Below are 17,890 nucleotides of genomic sequence, written 5' to 3'. Positions count from 1 at the left end.
AGAAAAATGTTTTTGTTCTTTTACTTAGTGTAGGGTATTATATGATCGGGCTTGACCGATACATACTTTCTTATTTGTTTTTGCTTCAATTTGTTATTATAGCTCCTAAATCTAAAATTTTCTAAGTTTATTTTAATAACAACGGACTAACGCTTTTTTAGTTGTCATTAATTATGTGGAGAATCGTCTAACAAAATTTATAATTTTACTTCAAAATTTAAAAAAAATCTCTCTAGAATTTAAAAATTTTACCCTTTTTTGTATTTAGGTAGCCCTGATATATCAAATCTATATAGTGGTTATTCCATTTTTTTTTTGCTGCTGACCTGTGTTGTCTACAATTGAAAAATAAATATCGCTTCCAATACTTGAACACTATTCACAGTAGAAAACGCAAAACTGAAGAACATTAAGTTTGAGTTTGTTCTGTTTAATGTCAATCACGTTTAAAATTTCTTTAAACAAAGAAATTGTAAATATTTATACTTATTTGAGAACAGAATTAACAAACAAAATCCCATGATAAACATAGAGTATGTACATTCAACAAACAAAATATAAAACATTTTTTTTCTTATTCTGACAAGTGGGTGAAGATATCGTGTGGCGTTTTGACTCCCTCTCAATAAAATAACAGAATTGGATTATATTATAAAATAAAATGAAAAAAATACACAAACATAATTTGTAGATAGTGTATGTGTGTGTAGGATGACAATTCTAAATTGAATTCAGTGTGAGATAGACAAATGACAGTTCTAAAATAGAAAACTCAGATAAATAGATACAGATACTGATACATGTATGTAGATAATCGTAGACAAAGCATTGTTTATACTGATGCTGATACGAAGTCATACGTCGCCTCTTTAGCTCCTTCCCTCTTTGCTTTTCCATATATATTGAAAAGACAACAACTAGACTGACAATCATAATGATAATATTGCAATGTTGATAATAATCATCAGAGAAATTATGGGCAAAAAACCAAGATTATTTTGAGAACTAAAATGACAAGTGCAAAAAAATAACAGAAACACACCATCTAACACAGAGATATTCAACTGAAACTGTAATAAAATTAATACAGATACGTGAAAACCATAAAGTACCAACAAAATCTTAAACACTTACCAAGTTTTTATTATTAATGAAGTTAATATTTGGAAAAAAATAACATTTTTCTGGTGACTGTCCTCCCGAACAGTTCATCATTAAAATAATACAAAAAAACAAAGTGCAGTGTAGTAAAACGAATATAAAATTCTCACAACAAATGTCCTTAAAATATTATTAATTATAATAAAAAATATACGCATAAATAGAGATGGTTGAAATCATAGAACAAACATCCAATACAATGGATGCCAGTGATAAACAAACAACACAAACTGTCACCAGCGATCGCAGTGATAATAATCCTGATGACATTAATGCCGAATCAAAATTGCTAAATAGTAGTAGTAATGGTAGTGCTCCCAAAAATGGTTTGAAAAAACAAAAGAGTGTTAAATCCGAACAGGATCGTAAAACGACCGAAGATATAAATAAATTATTACGTGATATGCCACTGACAGATGATATGACATGTGGTTTTTGGATATTTAAAGGATCTTTTTTTCAAAGGTAAGTTATTGATTTCTAAGGATTAAAATTGAGTTTGAAAAACATTTAAGGCTAAAATTTTTGCGAATATTTTAGTTGAAGCAACAAGGTAGTAAGTAGAACTATAGTTTCTGAGTTTTGTTATTAAAATTTATTTAAAATAATAAAACGGTCCGTACCGTAATATCTAACAAATGGTTAAAAGTTTACACATAAATCTGTTTGAAGTTCAATGCATTAAATTTTTATTAAATAAACTATTGTTTATAAATTTGAATAAAATCTTACAAATTATTTCTATTTTTTATTTTTTGTTTTAACAAATACCATAGTTACATTTGATAAAAACGTGGTTAGATGGGCTTCCCAAAATCGAATTGGTAGTACTGAAATTCATGGCTTTTTACTTAATGCAAAATACCGAATATTCAAAAATATTTAAGTAAAAACTGGTACAAAACATTTGTTTAAGAAACTCGTCGCACAATTTTCTAAAAAAAACTTTTCAGTAAAAAAATGTTTATCAATTTCTTTGTAAATGAAAATTTACTGCCGAAGATTTACTTAGATTTTTAAAGTTAAAAAGACAAAAAATTTAAAAAGTGATTAAAGGCAAAAAAATGGAAATGTTGACTTTTAAAAAAAGTCCTAATCTACATTTAATCAAATGGTACAAGCCAAAATCTCGAAGTTATATTAGTCCTACTAGCTACCATGACATAATTTTGGTTATAACCTTATGGACCATAAGGGGTGGGATTCTACCCGGTATTTACCCGATGTGCGGGTAAATACTGGGTAAATACCAGGTATATTTCTTTTTTTTAATCTTTTTTTGGGTATTTATAAAATGATTTTAATATCAAAATATTTTCAAAAACTGAATGTCAATGAAACCTAAAAATATTTTTATTCATATTAGAAACTAAAAAACATTCAAAAAGTCGAATAAAATTTGTAAAATTTCCTAGTATGGCCAAAAGGGAAATTGGTAAAACAACCGAAACAGTTTTAACTTCGAATTCATTTGAGTGCAGTGATAGTGTAATTTCTTCAAATTCTTCAAATTCTCCAAATTCACTCTCACCCTCATGCCCAAAAATTACTGAAAGCCTAAATGAGAAACTAGCAAAGGCCATTATTGTTTCCGGAACACCCTTTTCAATTGTGAGTCACCCACTCTGGATACAATTTTCCAGGACTTGCAATCCTTATACAAATTACCGAGTAGAAAAGTAATTTCGAATAAATACTTGAATAAACTTTACATGGAAATGCAAACTGACATTAATACACAATTGAAGTCATCGAGGTATTTGCATTTGCAGTGAAATGGCTGTAGCAATACACACAATGAAGGTGTTATTATTTTTTTAATTTCTAAGCCCATGATTGTTTTTGTTCGGAGGTTATCAACAGAAAGCAACAGCCACAAGTCTTCAGGCCTTTTTTTTACATCTACTATGTACAATTTTTTATTTTTCTTTATAAAATTAAATTAAAAAAAAATCATTCTCTTGAACCATCCAATGTTTTTCTGCTCCACATAATCTTCAAGATAGTTTTTACCCACATTTTTAGTAAACACCTGGGTATTTAAACGTTTATACCCAATTTACCCATTTTACCGGGTATTTACCAATTGGGTTTTTACCCATTTTCCATCTATACTTAGGTACATCAAATTCGTAAAATAATTCGAAATTTTCTCTTCTTTGCTCCAATATTGTCTTCTTTGAACCGCTGCACAGTGGTATAGAAAAACAATAAGAGAGCTATATTCGGCTGTGCCGAATCATATATATCCTTCACCAAATTAAACTTTAAAATACAATTTTTATATATTTATAGGTAAACAAAATTTAAAATTGTTTTTTAATTTATTTTAAAAAAGGTTTTTTCAATTTTTTTTTTTTAAATTTATTTAATTTTTTTTTATTTTTGAAATTTTTTTTCAATTTATTTTAAAAAAGTTTTAACCAAATTTTTTAAATTTTTTATTTTCGAAATTATAATTTTTTTTAAACATTTTAAAATTAATTTTTGTTAAAATCGACTTTATTTTAAAATATAACTTTTGTTTTTGTTTGAAAAAAGCTTCAAAACTTTTTCCAACATATACATTCAAATAATTGAAAATATTTTTCAATGAATGTAGATAAAAAGAAGAAATTTCAAAAAATTAAAAAAAAACAAGTAAGAGTGCTATATTCGGCTATGCCGAATCTTATATACCCTTCACCTTTGTTGTGGATGCATTATTATTTTTTATAATTAGTATATGGGGGATTTCATGTCAAGTGAACCAACTTTTGAAATCGATGTCTTCCGATCGGGATGAAATTTGCACCAAGGTTAGCTCTATTGGATAGTAACTCAGACACAATTTTTCAACAACATCGGTCGAGAACTCTCTGAGTTATAGGGGGTAAAATTTTGACAATTTGGTCAAACAGGGGTTTTTTCTTATCCATGTAACTTATTACCTATTGTTCTTAGCAAAATGTGTTCCAAATAGTATAGATAGCTATTTCTTCGATCTTTCGAAAAAAAATATTTAAAAAAAAAAATAAAAAATTTTTAATATTTTTTTTCCGAAATCAAAAACTTTTTTGACTTTTTTTTAAAATACGCTTTTTTTTTTTATTTTTTTTTTTTTCTTAAAATAAAGTTTAGATATTTTCCTTGAACACCTACTTGGTCGCTTAGTGGGATGCGAGTGGGATATCTATCAAAATAAATATTTTGTAACTCAAAACATAAAATTTTTGACTTTTTTTGCAAAATCAAAAACTTTGTTGACTTTTTTTTTCAAAATGGACCCTTTTTTAATCTTTTTTTTAGGTCAAACAAAAGCTTAGATATTATCCTTGAAGACCCTTTTGGTCGCTTAGTGGGATGCGAGTGGGATATCTATCAAAATAAATATTTTTTAACTCAAGACTTACAATTTTTGACTTTTTTTTTTGCAAATACGATTTTTTTTCCAAATGGGCCCTTTTTTTAAAATTTTTTTTGTAGTCAAAAGAAAGCTTAGGTCCATTCCTTTAAGATATTTTTAGTCCCTTAGTGGGATGCGAGTAGGATATCTATCAAAATAAATATTTTGTAACGCAAGACATACAATTTTTTAATTTTTTTTTGCAAAATCAAAATTTTTTTCCAATATGGGCCCTTTTTTAATTTTTTTTTTTTGCTCAAAAGAAAGCCTAGGTCCATTCCTTTAAGATATTTTTAGTCCCTTAGTGGGATGCGAGTGGGATATCTATCAAAATAAATATTTTGTAACGCAAGACATACAATTTTTTAATTTTTTTTTGCAAAATCGAAATTTTTTTCCAATATGGGACTTTTTTTTAAAAATTTTTTTTGCTCAAAAGAAAGCTTAGGTCTTTTCCTTTAAGACCTATTTTGTCACTTAGGAAGATGTGAGTAGGATATCTATTAAAATAAAAATGTTGTAACTCAAGACATTCAATTATTGACTTTTTTTTTGCAAATTCGAATTTTTTTTCAAAATGGGCCCTTTTTTAAAAATTTTTTTTTAGTCAAAAGAAAGCTTAGGTCCATTCCTTTAAGATATTTTAGGTCCCTTAGTGGGATACGAGTGGGATATCTATCAAAATAAATATTTTGTAACTCAAGATATACAATTTTTGATTTTTTGGCAAAATCAAAAACTTTTTTGACTTTTTTTTAAAATGGGCCCTTTTTGTAATTTTTTTTTTTGCTATAAAGAAAGCTTAGGCCTATTCCTTTAAGATGGTTTTGATCGCTTAGTGGGATGCGAGTGGGATATATATCAAAATAAATGTTTTGTAACTCAAGACATACAATTTTTGTGTTAAAACATTTATTTTGATAGATATCCCACTCGCATCCCACTAAGGGACTAAAAATATCTTAAAGGAATGGACCTAGGCTTTCTTTTGAGCAAAAAAAAAAATTAAAAAAGGGCCCATATTGGAAAAAAATTTTGATTTTGCAAAAAAAAATTAAAAAATTGTATGTCTTGCGTTACAAAATATTTATTTTGATAGATATCCTACTCGCATCCCACTAAGGGACTAAAAATATCTTAAAGGAATGGACCTAAGCTTTCTTTTGACTACAAAAAAAATTTTAAAAAAAGGGCCCATTTGGAAAAAAAATCGTATTTGCAAAAAAAAAAGTCAAAAATTGTAAGTCTTGAGTTAAAAAATATTTATTTTGATAGATATCCCACTCGCATCCCACTAAGCGACCAAAAGGGTCTTCAAGGATAATATCTAAGCTTTTGTTTGACCTAAAAAAAAAGATTAAAAAAGGGTCCATTTTGAAAAAAAAAAGTCAACAAAGTTTTTGATTTTGCAAAAAAAGTCAAAAATTTTATGTTTTGAGTTACAAAATATTTATTTTGATAGATATCCCACTCGCATCCCACTAAGCGACCAAGTAGGTGTTCAAGGAAAATATCTAAACTTTATTTTAAGAAAAAAAAAAAAATAAAAAAAAATAGCGTATTTTAAAAAAAAGTCAAAAAAGTTTTTGATTTCGGAAAAAAAATATTAAAAATTTTTTATTTTTTTTTTTAAATATTTTTTTTCGAAAGATCGAAGAAATAGCTATCTATACTATTTGGGACAGACATGCTAAGAACAATAGGTAATAAGTTACATGGATAAGAAAAAACCCCTGTTTGACCAAATTGTCAAAATTTTACCCCCTATAACTCAGAGAGTTCTCGACCGATGTTGTTGAAAAATTGTGTCTGAGTTACTATCCAATAGAGCTAACCTTGGTGCAAATTTCATCCCGATCGGAAGACATCGATTTCAAAAGTTGGTTCACTTGACATGAAATCCCCCATATATGTATGTACATTGCCCACTTTCAGCGTACAGCATCCTAAATTTATCAAGAACACAAAAAACAACAACAACGCCAAACGAAACAGAACACCAAAAGAAAAAACAAAAACAAAATACGCAAGGCAATGAAACCAACACACATCCAAACATACGTTTAATTGTATAAAAAACAACAACAACGCCAAAAGAAACAAAACACAAAAGAAAAACAAAATACGCAAAGCATGCACATTCAAACATACGATTTGTTGATTTTTTGTCAAAAAATCCAACACACAACCAAACATACGTTTAATTGTATAAAAAGAACAACAACGCCAAAAGAAACAAAACACAAAAAAAAACAAAATACGCAAAGCTTGCACATCCACACAACCAAACAAACGGTTAGTTGTATAAAAAACAACAACAACGCCAAAAGAAACAAAACACAAAAAAAAACAAAATACGCATAGCTTGCACATCCAACCATACGTTTTGTTGTTTTTTTGTCAAAGCATGCAATACATTGTGTTTTTTGATGAAATTTTCAGAGGTTGTCTCGGATTTTTGCTCATATCTCCGTTATTTATGGACGGATTTTGCTGATTTTAAATAGCAAAATTCTCGAAAGTATGTCTGACAGAATTGTTGAAGATTTGGATCCCGGAGATATCTGGGGCCTTCAGAAAATTGATTTCAACAGACAGACAGACAGACGGACAGACAGACAGACAGACAGACAGACAGACAGACAGACAGACAGACAGACAGACAGACAGACAGACAGACAGACAGTCAGACAGACAGACAGACAGACAGACAGACAGACAGACAGACAGACAGACAGACAGACAGACAGACAGACAGACAGACAGACAGACAGACAGACAGACAGACAGACAGACAGACAGACAGACAGACAGACAGACAGACAGACAGACAGACAGACAGACAGACAGACAGACAGACAGACAGACAGACAGACAGACAGACAGACAGACAGACAGACAGACAGACAGACAGACAGACAGACAGACAGACAGACAGACAGACAGACAGACAGACAGACAGACAGACAGACAGACAGACAGACAGACAGACAGACAGACAGACAGACAGACAGACAGACAGACAGACAGACAGACAGACAGACAGACAGACAGACAGACAGACAGACAGACAGACAGACAGACAGACAGACAGACAGACAGACAGACAGACGGACATGGCTTAATCGACTCCGCTATCTATAAGGATCCAGAATATATATACTTTATAGGGTCGGAAATGAAAAATGTAGAAATTACAAACGGAATGACAAACTTATATATACCCTTCTCACGAAGCTGAAGGGTATAAAAACAAAATGTACATAAGATTTCAAAACAAAAAGCTTTTTTTTGAAATAATAAAACTACATTTTAAATAATATTTGAAAGTTGTTTTATGGTACGAAATTTAAAATAATAGTCACTTTATGGACTTAAAATCTTGAAGTCGATTTAAAAAAAAATTAATGACAAAAAAATTTTTTTGATATTGACCCATTACTTGACCCAACTTACTATAGCCTTATATACATCGTTGCAATGGACTTTGAAATATCTATCATTGGATATCCATATTAGTAATCCAGATATAGATCAAAAATAGGCCAAAAAATCAAAGTTATCCCTTTTTTCCTTATATTTCAGCCTTTTATGGACCGATATTGTCGATTTTAAATAGCAACCGAGCCGGAAGAATTCCTGATATATTGATATATGAATCATGTATGTAAGCTATTTGGGGGCTACGGAAATACATACAGACGGGCAGACGGACATGGACATCACTTGTGGAGGTGATATAAACTGGCACCGATCGTGCGACTTTTTCTTGTGGGTTTTTCTTAAGTTTCTTTATTTTTGCTGCTTGCACCTTCAGACCATTTCAAAAACACTATTTCATTGTTTAAAAAAAATAGACTACCTCATAAAAGTACTGTTGAAAATTCGGGTTAACAAATATTTCTGATTTTGACCCATTGTAGTTCCAACTTACTATAGCCTTATATACATCGTTGTAATGGACTATCTATCATTAGATATCCATATTGTTTATATTAATGACTTATTAATCCAGATATAGATCAAAAATAGGCTAAAAATTTAGGTTGTCCCGGTTTTTTCCTTATATCTCAGGTATTTGTGGGCCGATTTGGTCGATTTTAAATAGCAACCGAGCCGGAAGACTTCCCTATGTATGTAAGTTATTTGGAAAGTTGACTTCAACATACAGACGGCCATGGCTATATCGACTTCGCTATCTATAACGATCCAGAATATATATACTTTGTGGTATAAAAAAAAATATTTTTTTAGTGAAACAAATTTTAAGCAAACATTTTTTATTTTCAAAATTTCAGTTTTAATTATTTTTTTTAAATCATTTAGTGAAAAAATCTTATGATAAAAAAATTTGTGAAAAAAAATATTGGTTAAAAAATATTTTTACCGATTTTTGCTCATTATACTTACTATTGATATATCTATCATTAGATATCCATATTGTCTATATTAATGTCATGGCTATATCGACTCCGCTATCTATAACGATCCTGAATATACTTTGCGGGGTCGCAAATGAAAAATTTAGAAACGGTGAAGACTATAAAACGTTTTAGACGAATTGATCGAGAAAAATTTCAGAGCTCTATGGACTCAAGTAAAACAAAATTCCTATATGTGAACCACTCCATTTTTTTGGTGTAGCATAGTGTTACTACGTGAAGTTATATTTAGTGTATTCACACTAATGCCCGTAATTTCAACAAGTAGATATTTACGGTGTAAAATACCAAACATATAAAGTTACCTAAAAGGTAACTTCACATTAATTTCAAATCAATATCTACGGGTAAAAATTACCAAATATTTTTACTCCATAAGTAACTAAGCACTGATAGATATCTATTTGTTGAAATTACTGGCATAAATATAACTTCTCTTCATATTGCCATAATGTTCTAATATTTTACCATTCGGCGGCTCGGCTTATCCTGCTCTTGGGCGTTCGGCGCACATAGAACAAGAGAGGTTGCAAAAAACAGAAATGCATGTGCCCTATTGAATAAACCTTTTTACAGTAAATTGTCCAACGATTTTAAATATGCTACTCTTATTACAATTAGAATTTTGGTTCAGAAAATATAGCCCGTCAAAGTTGACTGATTTTCAGTTTTCAAAAAAACAGACCATTTTTAGGTAATTTGTTAATAGATATATTTATATATATTAAAATTGTACTGTTGGCTTTGTATTTGTCCAGGTAAATCGATATTTACCAACTATCCATTTTTTCAATATTTCTCAACTTTGAAGTAAAATAAAAAAGAACTATTAATTTCTATATTTGCCATATCTTCAAAATAAGTTCTTTGATTATTCCTTTACCTAATTTGGGGGTTACACGATTAAGATTTGCCTTTAAAGTTTTAATACACTCACAGTTTTTATACCCTACACCACCATAGTGGGGGGTGTAACGCCCAATATTGGTATAACACCCACCTTAAAGTATACCGATCGACTTAGAATCACTTTCTGAGTCGATTAAACGATGTCCGTCCGCCTGGCTGGTTGGCTGGCTGTCCATGTAAACCTTGTGCGCAGAGTACAGGTCGTAATTTTGACGATATTTCTATAAAATTTGCTACAAATAATTTCTTCGGTCCAAGGACGAAGCTTATTGAAGCTGGCTGAAATCGGTCCATTATTTCACCTAGCCCCCATACAAATGTCCTCTCGAAATTGGACTTTATCGGTCATAAATGTTTAATTTATATATGTATCTACACAAATTTCGCTCCAATTTACGATCGGTCCATAATTAGTCATAGCTCCCATATAGACTCGCATCCGAAAATCACTTTAACGTGCATAAATCGCTTAAAAATGTTGGTATACTCACAAAATTCACATAGTAAACTTTCATATAGAGATAAAACACACGAGCTAATTTCATGGTGATCGGTCCATAATTGGTCATAGCCCCCATATAAGGCCCACTTCCGATAATCACTCAAAAATATAAAATATTGAAATTTTAAAAGAAAAATGTTTTTGCCCTTTTACTTAGTGTAGGGTATTATATGGTCGGGCTTGACCGACCATACTTTCTTAACTGTTTACTAATACACTCACACTTTTAAAAACTTGCATTCAATTTCTTATTCAAGCTGCCCGTTCTAGCCCCAGTTTTGCTATAGATAAAATTTTGAAAAAAGACATTCTTCCAAAAATGACCGTGAAAAAACCAACCAATAATATAATTTTAAATCATAAAAGACTTAAAAAGAAACATAAAAAATTAAAAAAATTTAAATATTTTATTTTACTTCCCATAAAATTGATTTCTCCACAAATTTCAACTTTGCTAACCCATAAGTAGGCACCTGAAAGGCATAGAATCATTTTCAAACACTCATTTAATAGGCTGATCAATTTTCTATCATATGCTTATTAATATGTTTGATTATCTCATTTGGTTCAAAAGTTATGATTTTTGCAACGAAAAAACTCAAACTGTGCGACTGCATAATAAACATAGCATACAGAGGATATTTGTTGTGAAATATTATGACATGATAGGATACCTTGTGAATCCCCTAATTATTTTTGCGCTTTTATTAAAGTTTTTTATGTAACAGAAGATCACTTCATTCAAATATACTTATTTATGTGATTAGCACTTGTGTGTTATAATTTTAATTCCTGAGAATAATAAAACAGTAATAAATTTTATAATTATTTCATTCTAGATTCGCAAATCAAACATCCTACGTTGTACTGTACGGCTTAGTGGGCTGTATATTCTCAATGACATATGCCTACTTCAATGGAACGATAACAACCATTGAGAAAAGATTTAAAATACCATCCAAGAATACAGGACTGATATCGGTGGGAAATGATATAAGTCAAATGATGGTATCGGCTGTGTTAAGTTATTATGCGGGTAGAGGACATCGGCCAAGATGGATAGGATTTGGTAAGTTACAAAATTTTTTACACAAACTTTGAATATAATTAAACTAATTGATTCATATACAATTTAAGGTCTCTTAACGATAGTGGCGTTTTGTATGCTAACAGCTGCTCCTCACTTCCTGTATGGACCAGGAGAGGATGCTTTGGCTCTGACAGCAGAATTTGGTGCTTTGCCAGATGAAAATGCCACCATGGAGGTCTTAGAGGAACAACGTTCAAAGACTTTGTGTCGTCTTAGGGGAGACAGTATAGCATGTGAGGAGGGTGAGGGTAATTTTGCCCCCCAGGTGGTATTATTCTTAGCGCAATTTATCTCAGGCATTGGTGGTTCTTTGTACTACACTTTGGGTGTCTCTTATATGGATGATAATATTAAAAAATCTAAGACTCCCGTCTTACTAAGTAAGTTTGCCCTTAGATATTTCATTTGATTTTATTTTATTGTCTTTTTTTGTTTAGCAATGTCAGGTAGTAGTTTAGAATTAAGTATATAATCTTTACAATCTTAGAACTTTATTGGGGCGCAATAAAGACAGATTACAGATAAAATGTTTTAATTACTTGTACATATGATAAATTCTATTTATTAATATCATGTCTGAAGGTTAAAAGATTAAATAAAATCATGCATTTTACAGGTCTCTCATATTTCTTGCGTATGCTCGGTCCAGCCATAGGTTATGCTTTGGCCTCCCTGTGCCTAAGGGTCTACATAGCGCCCCAGTTACATCCGGTCATTAAAATGAAAGATCCCCGTTGGTTGGGTGCCTGGTGGATGGGTTGGTTAATTATTGGTACCATGATTATGATAACCGGCACTTGTTTGAGCATGTTCCCGCGTGAATTGCCGAGAGCAGCTGCCCGACGTATGGTGGAAGACGAAAGAAAAAAGCAACGTGCTTCTGTTAAGGATAAGGAGAAAACGGAAAAGGAATTACTTAATGAACAGCTAGAAGAGAAACCAGTTGTAGAACATAAGGCCTCATTTAAGGATATGATGATCACTTTTAAGCGTTTGACCACCAATAAGACTTTAATGTATAATAATTTCTCATCAGTATTCTATTTCTTTGGTTATACGCCTTATTGGATTTTCACACCGAAATATATTGAAATTCAATATCGCCAGTCGGCCTCAACATCAAGGTAAGCTAACTGTTTCTGCCACTAATTTTTATTGTACTAAACATTTGTGTCATTTAAATTTAGCATGGTTACTGGTACTGTGGCCTTAGCTTTCTCAGCTGTTGGTGTCTTACTTTCTGGATTTGTTATATCCAAATACAAGCCACGTGCCCGCTATATGGCGGCTTGGAATGTTGTGGTGGGCTTTCTTACTGTAGCTGGTATTATGACTTATGCTTTTATTGGCTGTCCTGGCAATGAACAATCGGTTGTGGTGAATATTCATGATAAGTAAGAGCTTTTATTTTGTTTAATAGAAATTTTGGTTTATTTTAATATTTTGATTTATTTTTTTTTCTAGAGCTTTAGATAGTACTCCTACTTGTAATTCAGACTGTGGTTGCGATTATGTTCGTTATTCTCCTGTATGTGGTGAAAATAATATGACTTATATTTCTCCCTGTCATGCAGGATGTAGGAAACAGCATATTACTAGCACCGGAGCAAAGGTAAGTTGAACATGGCAACATTTTAAGTAATTTTATTGTCATAGAGTCTTAGATACTACAGTTTACTATATACAGGGGTTTACTTAGCTTGGATCTTATGAAGTTACGGCAAAGTTTCCGTAAAGCTAACGTAACCAAAATAGCTGTAATTTACCGCTAAAATCCCGATATAATCGTAAATGCCGCCATTCTATAAATAATTTTAAATAAAGTTTGAAGAATTTCACAATTATAGTTCTCCAGATATTCAAAAATAACTATTTAATTTGTATGGGAGGTTCCACGCCCACTAATTCAATCCCACCCATTTCCTGCCAAACTCCTTACAGTGCTAAAAAATTGATTTATCCAAAGTTTAGATACTTTTACAATTCTCGTTTTCAGATATTCGAAAATAAATATTAACTTGGTATGGGAGATGACACACCCCTGTTTCGATCCGTCCCATTTTCAGTTAGACGTCATACACTGATAAGAAATTTGTTCGTATAAACACTGTCTCAATTATAGGTCTGCGGATATTCGAAAATTTGCTATTGACTTTGCATGAATGGTGCCAATTCCACCCATTGTCAGTCAAGATGTGCACAATGAAAGCGATGTAAATTCTGCGAAGTTTTGCTGCTTTCACGGTTATTGTTCACCATTCTAGATAGTCTATAAAAACTATTTACTTTTAATGGGAAGTGTCACGCCCACTTGAAATTTCAAAATAAAAAGTAGCCTATTGTTCCTTCAAGCTATGGAGAAACATACAGTAAATAATTCCAGAGGATCGGTCCTGCAGTTTAGGCTCCTATAAGTCACAAATTAGCAAAAAAATAAATAAATTGACATACATTAATTTTTATATATGGGCTATGTGAACGAATTTTTGAAGTCGACAAGATCGGTAAAGAACTCTCTAAGTTGGAGGGTGTCAAGCAGGTGTTTTTTCTCATCCATGTAAGATATAACCTATTGTTCTTAGCAAAATGTGTCCCAAATAATATAGATAGCTATTTCTTCAATCTTTCGAAAAAAATGTTGTTTCACTTTTTTTTCCAAAATCATAAACTTTTTTGACTTTTTTTCAAAATGCAAACTTTTTTTTCAAAAGCAAGCCTAGGTCTTATTCTTGAAGAGGTATTTGATAACTTAGTGGAATGCGTATTGGATATCTATCAAAACAAATGTTTAGCAATCCAAAACATATGATTTGGCATAAATGTCAAATTTTTACCCCCTCTAACTCAGGGGAGTTCTTGACCAATTGTGTTGAATTACATCGCTATCGGAAGACATAAATTTCAAAAGTTGGTTCACTTGACATGAAATGCTCATACATATATATGTATGTATATCGCACTGGTTCCTCTAAAGAGCGTCAACTCAAAATTTTTCAAATTTCTCTTTTTGCAAGAAATCGATGGTCATATCTAGCCACTGTAAAAATCTGCTATCATTTTTTCTACTCTTTCGGCAAAAAATACAGTTGTTTCATTGTAATGTATTGAAAAAAAAATAGTTATTTGCTTCTACTGAACATTTTAAAATTTTGAGTTGACGCTCTTTAGAGGAACCAGTGCGATAAATATGTGGACGGTTTTCCCAATAGTCCCCCATTTCTGTAATTCAAATGCATATAGATAGCTCATATAGCTTGCCTTATATATAATTTGTTACATTTATGTGATAGTCCGCCCATTTTTGTCCTAAGTATTAATGTTGATGGTAAAATTACCCGTAAAAAAATTGATGGTGGTGCCACGCCCATTATCAATACTCCGCCAATTTTTTCCTCAAATATTTATAAAAGCGGCAGAGATGCTTTTGAAAATATTTGAATACTCTAGCTAGTTTCGTAGATATTGTATATATTTTAATTTACATCATATGGGAGGTGGCACTTTTGCTTTATGGGAGGTACCACGCCCACTTGAAATTTCAAAACAAAAAGTAACCCATAGTTTAAAGGTTTAATGAGTACTTCACCATTTCCAATTGTATTTCAGAGACTTCCTTTTTAATTTCAAATTATATTTCAGAAGTTTATAATTGAATTTCATAAATTTCCAATTATATTTCAGAATTTTCTAATTTAATTTTAGAATATTCTAATTCAATTTCAAAATTTTCCATTTATTTCATTTGTATTTCAGAAAGTTCTAATAGCAATACCAATGGAAATTTCTGAAAAACAATTGAAAAATTCTGAAATACAATAGGAAATTTCGGAAATATAATTAGAAATTTCTGAAATCCAATTGGAAATGGTGTATAAATAGCAAATTATGCACCAAAAACTTAAAACCGACAAGAATCGAATACTCCTTCGAAAAACTGAAGAAGTATCAAGGGATCTAAGATAATTCTCGAAATTGTTTTAAATTTCTCATATCTTTTCTAGGTTTTATTATTATTCTACTAATATTAAATTTTTCCGCATTTCAGTATTTCTATGATTGCTCATGTATCCCCAGCGTAAATGCCAGCTTAAGTGGTAATCCCGCCTTCGAGCGTTTAACATCTATGGATTTGATAGAAAATGATTTTACTACAACCGATGCGACGACACAACCAATGATTACGTCCCTATCCAATTATCCAGATGTAAGTATAAACAATAAATTTAAAGAGATATTTAAGCAAATCGATAAATTCCCAGCAAAAATTATAATCACTAAAGAAATCTAATTCAAAATTCCGACACTTCCTATACTTACACAATAGCATTTGAACTCATTATTTTAGCATGGTGATGTCGTTGTAGGCAAGTGCTTACCACAACCGCTTACTTCACTTTAATATAACTAAAATTAGTTACAAATAATGACTTAAATAACTCATTGATAGTTAGGTCTCACAGAAGCTTTTATCAGTAAAATCAGAATATTATCATGCAAGTTACTAGAACAAATAATAAATAAGTCATTATTCGACTACTTGTAATTCAGACGGTATAAGTAGTCAAAACTATATACCGTCAACAGTCAAAACTTGTCCAACATTATCCACATAAACTTTAATCATATTTAATTTGAAACTGTTGTCCTATAAAATTTAACACAAAGAATATTATATATGTATCGATCCTAATTTCAGCTAGAATTTGGTAGTGGTGGTCAAGCGATGTATGGTGCCTGTTCCGTTAATTGCTTCACACAATTCGTTACATTCCTGGCGGTAATGTGTTTGTTGAAATTCATTGGTGCTACAGGCAGAGCTTCCAACTTCCTGGTATCGGTGCGTTGTGTACCAGAGAAGGACAAAACAGCAGCCATGGGTTTTGGTATGATGATGATGTCTATGATGGCCTTCATACCCAGTCCTATATTCTTTGGTTGGGTATTGGATAGACTGTGTTTGGTGTGGGGCAAAACATGTTCCAACAAAGGCAACTGTTGGTTATACGATCCAGAATCATTAAGGTACTAAATTTGTTTAAACTTATTAAACAATTTTCCATATATAAATATGATATTTTTTAAATTATAGATACACCCTGAATATGACTGCCGCTGTTTTTGTCACCATTGGTGCCATTTTCGATTGTGGTGTTTGGTATTACGTTAAGGATTTGAAAATCTTCGATGAAGAAGTTCAAGATGTGGAAATGGAAATCGTTAAACATGAGGAAGAAGAAATGAAAACTGAAATTTAATTAAATGAAATCTGAAATATCTCTGTTTTTAGTTGAATTTTAATCCTTTAATTTGATTTGTATTCCTATTTCAATCATCTCTATAGTTGTGTGAGTGCGTATGTTTATTTGTATAGAGAGAGTGGTGTATCTGTGTGACTGAGTGTATGTTGTTTTAGTTAACAAATATAATTTTCTTATCATTTTGTATAATAAGCGAGAAGTAATAAATCCAATAACTATTGTTGTTTATTAAATAATTTTGATATATTTGTAAGTGTTAAAATATGAACATTTGTAAAGTGGCCATAATAAAATAAAGATAAATAAAGGTTTAATAAAAATTCAAAAAAACATCATTTATTTCATGTTATTTTTGTGAAACTGATACTTTGTTTAGTACCAATTGTACTTTGTTTAGTACCAATGGTACTTTGTTTAGTACCGATGGTACATTTGGTACATTTGTTTAGTATGGTACTTTGTTTAGTACAAATGGTAATTTGTTAACATCCAATGGTTCCTTGTTTAGTACCAATGGTTCTTTGTTTAGTACCAATGTACCATTACTTTGTTTAGTACCAATGGTACTTTGTTCAGAACGCATTGTTTAGTACACATGATACTTTGTTTAGTACCACTGGTACCATTGGTACTTTGTTTAGTACCATTGGTACTTTGTATAGTACCATTGGTACTTTGTTTAGTACCATTGGTACTTTGTTTAGTACCATTGGTACTTTGTTTAGTACCATTGGTACTTTGTTTAGTACCATTGGTACTTTGTTTAGTACCATTGGTACTTTGTTTAGTACCAATGGTACTTTGTTTAGTACCAATGGTACTTTGTTTAGTACCAATGGTACTTTGTTTAGTACCAATGGTACTTTGTTTAGTACCAATGGTACTTTGTTTAGTACCAATGGTACTTTGTTTAGTACCAATGGTACTTTGTTTAGTACCAATGGTACTTTGTTTAGTACCAATGGTTCTTTGTTTAGTATCAATGGTACTTTATTTAGTACCAATCATACTTTGTTTAGTACCAATGGTACTTTGTTTAGTACCAATGGTACTTTGCTTAGTAGGTGTACATATCATCCAATTTAGGGCAAAATAAGTTGGTAATCATCGACCTATAGCGTTTGCCGTTGACAGTGATGGCCA

At 31.1% G+C, this 17,890-nt stretch overlaps 1 protein-coding gene across 1 annotated transcript; it reads left to right on the top strand.

The window, feature by feature from the left end:
- Positions 1-1,185: 1,185 nt before the first annotated feature.
- LOC135961575 (solute carrier organic anion transporter family member 74D-like) lies at positions 1,186-17,077 on the top strand. The gene is made up of 9 exons (XM_065513088.1): positions 1,186-1,626; positions 11,239-11,468; positions 11,537-11,869; positions 12,106-12,613; positions 12,677-12,883; positions 12,954-13,101; positions 15,535-15,693; positions 16,186-16,511; positions 16,579-17,077. The coding sequence occupies exons 1-9, from the start codon at positions 1,328-1,330 to the stop codon at positions 16,742-16,744; spliced, it is 2,376 nt and encodes a 791-aa protein (XP_065369160.1). The 5' UTR covers positions 1,186-1,327; the 3' UTR covers positions 16,745-17,077.
- Positions 17,078-17,890: the final 813 nt, after the last annotated feature.

The sequence above is a fragment of the Calliphora vicina genome, chromosome 5 (genome assembly GCF_958450345.1).
Source record: "Calliphora vicina chromosome 5, idCalVici1.1, whole genome shotgun sequence".
In the NCBI taxonomy this organism is placed as follows: Eukaryota; Metazoa; Arthropoda; class Insecta; order Diptera; family Calliphoridae; genus Calliphora; species Calliphora vicina.
Note: the sequence above shows the minus strand (reverse complement) of the source record. Positions and strands in the feature narration are given on the sequence as shown.